Below are 7,739 nucleotides of genomic sequence, written 5' to 3'. Positions count from 1 at the left end.
AACCTACAATAAAACCCAGTGCACCGGGATTTGAGCTTGAATATTACACTCAAATCCTCCTGACAATTGAGGAAATTTGTTAACGCCACATATGGATCATCGGACTAGAATGAGTTTAAAGTCTAGGTGGCGAGGGCGATGACGACATTGTTTATGTGTGATTAAACGAGGGATACGAAGTGGAATTATTAGAATGGTATCTCCTACCACAAGGATCTTCTATAAGAGAGAGGAAAGGACCATGATACTATTCGCCGACTCTTGGTGGGATCGTTGCCCCCGACACTCTTAGGTTGTCAGTAGTTCTAGCACGATTAGAGTAACTAGTCTGTGGAATATAAGACTTTACAAAATATTTACGAAAAATAAAATAAAATCCCTTTTGCATGTTAAAAAATACTCTATATAAAAAAAAAGAGTTGAACAACTTTTGCATGAAAACCTTTCTATGAAAATTTATAAAGGTCCACGGTTAGTCACTTGGATTGAGGTTAAGGACTGCCTTCTGTAGATTGTCGGGCCGGTAACTCCTGCTCAAAATCGGGAAGCACACAGCCCAGCTCTGAGCCCCCCCACTTTCACCAAGGTCTTATACCCAGTCTTGATCTGCTATATGTGGTTACAGAGTTTCTTTTGCTCGTGATTTTTACAACTCATTTTTATGACTTTCGTGTTGGGTTTTCTCGCCTTGTTTAATTTTCTTGCAAGTTTATTTAAATCTGCTGCAAATCATACTATGCTCGCAACACTAATAACACAACAGTAGCAGATGCCAAGGTACGCTTTTACAGTTTATCTATAGCATTTTATTTTACTGCATTTTACTTTTCAATTACTTTTTTTTATTTACCTGCAATCTACTCATTCTGTATGCAAAACCAAACTTTAACACCAAAACTGTGAAACATAAACTATAATTTTCAAACATTTAAACCCTGGAGCCATCGCGACGACAAGAGCTTGGAGCCAACTTTGTGGGCGATACGACGAGGAGCTTGGAGCGAACAACAAGAAGATCTTCAGCATTATCTCATCCTAGTATAATAATAACCCATAAGACTTCGAGGTAGCTCGCCTAGCGCGACGTAAATCCTCACACTCCCTTTTTAGGCTCCTGTACAACAATGTTGTGCGACATGAGTCCTAACTCGACTTAGGTTCCGAGGTTGTCGTACGATAAGATGTAAACCCTTATATCTCTGAGGGGTATTTGCATAATCAGGTATTATGCAAGTGTAAGTCCCAAATAGTAAAACTGGCAGGATCAAACAATTAATTAACATCGTCTCCAAAAAAATGTAGCCACATTGTAGGATAGTTTGGGAAGTCACCAAGATCTACCTCGGATCAATGGCATCCCCTACCTTCTCCTTCCTTTGGACTCCTGAAAATAAGTGTCCGTATTGAGTCATTCCCACTTGATTTTCCTTATCCTACCTTGAAAACTTAAACCTTGAATTCTTGAAGACTAAAACCACTAATCATTATCGAGAGTTTTCTCACGTGACTTCCGTCATTTGAGATGTAACTATAGGGGTTTGCCTCTATAGGGAACTTGAAACCCAGGTAAAATAAACCCTATTTAATCTTTGTATTAGATAGGGGAACTTGTCGGTCATACATAAAAAAAGTTTGTAGACCAAACGGATGTCACAAATCTCTTAGTTTGTAGGATTGAGTCTATCGTCGAGGTTTATACTTATTTTTCGGGAGGGAGTAGTATTCGCGATGTCAGACACGATTATGCAACCTATTGGACTAATGGGCTCATCCGAATAGTAGAATTTCTATTGCTTTCTCCCTACTATTTAATAAAAATAATTATGGCATTTAATTATCTTGAGTTTTTTATAAGACACTTTCCAAAGATGTAAAAAATCAGAATACTAAATATACACCCAAATGTATCAAAGAAACGATTTGATTATGACCGACTCGAGACAAGTTTGACCTTGGTAAGGACAACATGCTCATCGAACCTCAAGAAACTTGGTAAGTCTATGATAGAATAATAAAAGCATATGGGACCTCGCCAAGCCTACTAGCCCAATTCCAAGGCCTAGTCGCCCAATCACCAAGCCTACTAATCAAGACCCAATTCACCCAAGCGCAAAGATTATTCACCCAAGGCTAAGAACTACTTGCGAACGTCCAACCAAGGTAAACAATTTCATCAAATGTCGGCACCTTCACCTAGAGAATTAACGCCTTCATTGATAAATCAAGATAAATCAACCTTGGCTACTAACCAACAACTTCTGCCAATAATAAGTTGAACAGTTGTCATGTATTCTCAAGAGTATTTCCACATGTATATAAAAGTCTCATAATATAGTTTTTTATTTATTTTTATAGTCAAAATATTTTTTTTTCTATAACACCAAAACCCTATAACTTAATGGTCAAATGACAATTTTTGGTCGTTAGATGATGCTTAAAACTATTCATAAAATCTCGGGGCTTCTCTCTAAGAATTTATTTCTTCATTTTCTTGTTCTTATTATTTTTCTTAGATTTATCATTCTATTTAATAAAACTTTGCAAGTATTGCTAATAGAATATTTTCATTAACCATAAACAGATTTGAATCCAACATACTATATTAAAAAATTATAAAAGTTGTTCATCATGCAAATATAGTTATCAATTAAAAAAAAATTATTGAAGCACTTAACCATCAGCTTGGCTTATCGTTATTTTTTAATTTAGAATAAGCCAAACAAGATTGTGGTTTTTTTTAGCAAATGGACGTAGGCTTGTTCATATGTGAACTAATAATAAATGACCGGAGCAAAGCAAGACCACAACATATTCATGTTTAGCTCATTGAAACTTTCAAAAAAGGTAGTAGTATTCAAAGCTAATCTTGAGAGCAAGTATTCAAGGACATTGCTTCATAATTCATGTAGGCAAACATAAGAGCATAAAATATAAGAATATGAGAATAATTTGTAGAAATAGAGCAATGAAAACTAAAATACACATTAATTTGAAGGTTGTATGACATTTTTCTATGAAAATGCACAATTGAATAATGAATAATAAACATTATGATCCCTCCCCACTCATTCCCTCCCTCTTTCGCAAATAGAATGCCACCAAAAAAACAAAGGCATGAAGAAACACCTAAAAATACTCTAAGAATGGTTCACCATTAGCAAAATAAAACATATTTCTATGTTAACACCACAACAAACTTGCTAGAGAATAATAGATAAAATATTGAACACCGCACATAATAACTAGTGCATGCTCCTTAAAATTTACAGCCATCAAATAAAATGGTATCCCTAGGTAATATAAGCATATCTAAATTTCATGATGCAGAAAAATCAAGTCAATAATAAACGCAAAAATATATGAATGAAGACAATAACCCAGGAAGATTAAAGTTCTAAACCATGAAAAACAAAACATTAACAATAATTGAGTAGGATACACCAAATATGTGCCGTGAGCAAAGGCACCGGCAAGCACCCCAAAGAACAGTCTATCCCTTAACACTGGCCTACGCCTCAGGCCAATTCTAACTGTTAATTTCAAACAATGAAAAACAGGACACGGTAAGATGAGCATGCATAGAATTTAGGCACCGCAAATGAAATGCAAACAAATAATATCCCGTCAAAACAAGAATTTAGACCAGATAACGTACTAAGTGGAAGAATAGGGGCATAGATAAGAGGCAGTAATAAGATAAATGGAGGCCCTCTATTTCGTCTCTCCTCTATGGTCTTTCTGAAAAGAAATCAAAAAATAAATCTAAGCAATTTAAACAATCATCATAATGTGAAGCAGTTGAATTCTTTGAAGATAATAGATAGCAAAACTGGGAGCAGACAAAAGAAACAAAAGAAAAGAAAAAATAATTACCTATCCGAGAAATCAGAAGGTGCCATAGAAACCTTGAGGCAAATAACTAGAGAAGATGTGGGTTAGCTTACTTCCTGTTTTCCTTCAGGTCAATTTCTGTAATTTTGAAGTTTACAAGGATTATTTAGTATATTCTCTTTCAAACATTAGAAAACATAGTACACATATTCACAAAACACATAGCACAAAGAAATGAATTCTCCCCAAGCCTCTTTTGGCATATTGAAGACTCTGCCACCAAATTCAACACTAATTGACATTCAAGTATCATGTTTTGATCATTCATGCAAATCTCATATGTCCAAGACATTCATTTCTAGCTGAAATAAAAGAAAGCAAGACTAGTCCAGACTGCCATAAGTTTGAACAAATATTTAAACATACTAAAACAAACATCATCATATTATTGAAATGTCAAATAAAAACATCATTTCATGATCGAGTATCCATCCTGCTTTGACATTACAACAGATTACTGCTTTATTTATTTATGAATTTTTCCAGGTGGTAATGATCAAATTAATAAGAAAATATCATAGAGAAATATTTTAAATTTTACAAAATTATAATCAGATTGGCTACACAATATGGATCTAGCATTGATAGATAAAGTAATCGCTTATAAACAAATTAAGTGTAACTAAAATGGGAATCTTAGGATAAATGTGTCAAAACTAACAAAAATAACAGAGAAAATTACTTTATTGGCGAACAATTGACAATAAGGACTAGAAATGCCAACATTAGAAAGATGAAGGTAGAGGCATTTATTAAGATAAGACTGAAAAATTACCTCTAAATACTTTGGACAAATACAATAGAGATGGAGAAACACAAATTTAGGGATGAAAAAAATATGATACTGGACCAAGTGGAAAAAACAGCAGAAACACACAAAACAAACCTTTATTAATATAGAGAAAAGGTTACAATGCAAAACAAACTGAAGATAACGATACAAAACATAAAATGACACATGCAAACACCTCTAAGTGTATTCCAATGGCGACGAAGATCGGCTAGGTGGATCGGGATGACTAGCAGGGGTGGTGGCAGCACATGAGTGCTAGTGGCAGCAAGGGCGAGGTGCAGAACTGCAGGGACAGCAAGTATGGATGGTTGAACGTGATCGACAGCAGGCAGTGGGTGCTCGGGAGGTGCAGGGCAACAAGGGCAGCTGCAATGGAATGAGAACAGGGGGTTGAGAGGGCTGGGAAGAAGGTAGGATGGCTGGACAACAATATAAGGTTGTAGGTAAGGGCCGGCAAAGTGCAGGAGTCATGGACTGATAGCTGGACAGCAAAATTGCTCTCATAAAAATATTGCTCGCAAAATGGGGCTGGCCAGCCGCCAGGAAGGCCCAAAAGTGGCTGGCAGAAAAGGGGGAAGGGAGGAGAAGGTAGGATAAAATATTAAGGAAGATATACACCACCCGAAAGTAGGATACAGCCGGAGCACCACCACCTCCTCAGATACATTCCTATTGGAAAAAAAACTTGGCTTTTCTCACACTCGCCTGCAGAATTTTCCCGCACTATCGCGGGAGCAGCTCCATCCTGCGTCACATGATTAGCTGTTGGGCAAAAATATTTGTGCAAAGTAGAGCCAACAACTCATAAAGCTGATCCAAAATTGTTTGGATAAAGCAAACGATGATGTGAATTAATGATTTAGTTAAAATTAAATTTAGGAACTTCATAAATGGTATTTATTAAGATCTCCATCCATCCATTCATTTTAAACTTGAAAATGTTGATGCAAAAAAAAGTCTCACATCACGAGTCTTAATTCATAGATTTGAGAACTAAATTTTCAAACCCCAGTTAACATGACACCGAATGCATAGGACATATGGTTTAGACGGTCAACAAAATTTTAGGCATTTGTCTAATAATGAAATAATTATTATGATGTGTAAATTTAGATTAGATGAAAAATGAGCTAACATTAAGTCAATTTCTATTATCTGTATTAGCATTTAAACTTGATTTTTGTACAAACATAGGTGTCTTGTGATATTAACCAAGAAAGATGAGCAAATGCAAGGGATCATTTTGTGAGAAGCACTAAGAAGTAGTGCAACCACCATGGTTCAAATTACAGAAAAATACCAATATCTAAAAGTGGAAATAGAAAATGCATCAATTTATAGTAGTTTAGTCTCAAGATAGAAGATATCAACTCAATAGTTCTCAATAAATAAGTACTTATTTCAAAACTATATGGTATAGGTTAAACATGAGATCATATAAAAAAATTACAACAATGTAAGAACTTCTAATAGATTCACATTGCTATGTGACCTTAACAATATAAAAGATAAAATTATCAACAAATACTAAATTTGTTGGTGATAGACAACAACATTCCAATGGAAGTAAGTGGGAAATTAAGGATGGCACTAAGGACAAAGTACATTGAGGAAAGAATCAGATATTAGAAATTGTGGATAAAGGGCAATAAAGATCAGGGCAAACAACAAGGGACAAAATCTAACGTAATAAAAAGAAATAGATTGTGCAAGAATGAGAGATGACTTTAAGAAAGAAAGTCAAACCTAAACCAAGGAAAAAATCAAGAATGAAAGAGTACTGAATAGCAAAATACCAAAAGCAAAACCTGATTGAGTGGCAAGAAAAGGAGAACATGAAAAAAATATATATAAATATATAAAAATAGAGAACTAAAAAAAAACATAAAAGCAAGCACATGCAAAGGAACTGGCTAAACTGAGATGGGCATTGTTTTGTTGTAGCTCAAGTTATTCATATTGAGAAGGGACTCCACCATCTTACATTCATTTTATTGCGTGCAACATAAGGTAATCTTACTGGGTAGGTAGATCCTAGTGCAGTTTGCCTTTATTGGAATTTGTTGCCTCTATGTAATGCTTAAATCAAGCGAAGTCCGAAAATAAAAGCAAATGACAACCAAAAACAGCCCTCAATTGAACACTGTACAGTGGGCTTACAGGCCAGCCCAACCTACAAAGCTGAAAAATACTATCAAAGAACTCTGATGCTTTGTGGTCCAAAGAAAGTTCTTTTTGTCCATCGCATCCTTTGTACTGGGTTTGAGATAATCCAAGATTAATCGTAGGACAACCCGCCCAAAGAGGAAACTATTGCCAATAATCTTAAATACTAAGAAACTGCTTTTTCATTAGGCATTTAGGAAGCTAACCCCAATAGTGAATTGCAATAAGCGTTCACTTCCCACCTTTAATGAGTTTTAAATGGTCATCCATAGGCATTACTCTTTGTTGATGGATGACGTGCATAACCTCCATGAAAAAACAATGCTGTGGTCAGGGATAAATTTGATGTCACCTCAATTAGTTTTATTATTAATTTTTCTTGACTAATAAATATAATGTGTTGAAATTTTTGAGGCTCGGTTGGGCTTAATTGTTGTAGTTATCTCTAACGCAATTCAAAATCTAGCTTCAGTATTTAAGATCAACTTCTATGAGTAAGCTTAATTTTTTTTTGGGGCAAATCAATCAAGAGAAGAAGTCAGGACTACAAGGTCCAACTAATTGCCCATTCATTGATTAAGTTTATTTTTAACTTTATAGATAATCCTACTTTCTTGGTGCAGTTGCTATTGGTACATGTTAAAACAACTTAAGCATATTTTCAAATATTTTAATTTCAATAGGTGCTATTCCAACAATCAAGTCTAAAACATACTTTTTACTATATCCATCTTGATTTTATTAGATATGTATCTTAAATTCTCATGTTTTAGCCTCTCAACTTCGAAGCATAGTGAAATCTTGATATCCTAACACTCTTATTCACAAAAAAAAACCATATTAATTATGATTTTATAAAATTAAGTATCAGGATTTTCTTTTAGCACCA

General features: G+C 34.7%; 1 protein-coding gene across 4 annotated transcripts in view; it reads right to left on the bottom strand.

The window, feature by feature from the left end:
* LOC110027958 overlaps positions 1–7,739 on the bottom strand; it is a 28,007-nt gene that overhangs the window by 8,454 nt on the left and 11,814 nt on the right. For all 4 annotated transcript variants that reach the window (XM_020729625.1, XM_020729624.1, XM_020729627.1 and 1 more), the window contains exons 2-4: positions 3,874–3,969; positions 3,656–3,738; positions 3,440–3,530 (exon numbers count right to left, since the gene is read on the bottom strand). In XM_020729625.1, coding sequence (XP_020585284.1) covers positions 3,440–3,530; positions 3,656–3,738; positions 3,874–3,899 — 200 coding nt within the window. In that variant the 5' untranslated portion in view covers positions 3,900–3,969. The remainder of the gene's footprint in view (positions 1–3,439; positions 3,531–3,655; positions 3,739–3,873; positions 3,970–7,739) is intronic.

Source organism: Phalaenopsis equestris, unplaced genomic scaffold (genome assembly GCF_001263595.1).
Source record: "Phalaenopsis equestris unplaced genomic scaffold, ASM126359v1 Scaffold000469, whole genome shotgun sequence".
Lineage (NCBI taxonomy): Eukaryota > Viridiplantae > Streptophyta > Magnoliopsida > Asparagales > Orchidaceae > Phalaenopsis > Phalaenopsis equestris.
The sequence above is the reverse complement of the archived record's forward strand: the minus strand, read 5'-3'. Positions and strand labels throughout refer to the sequence as shown.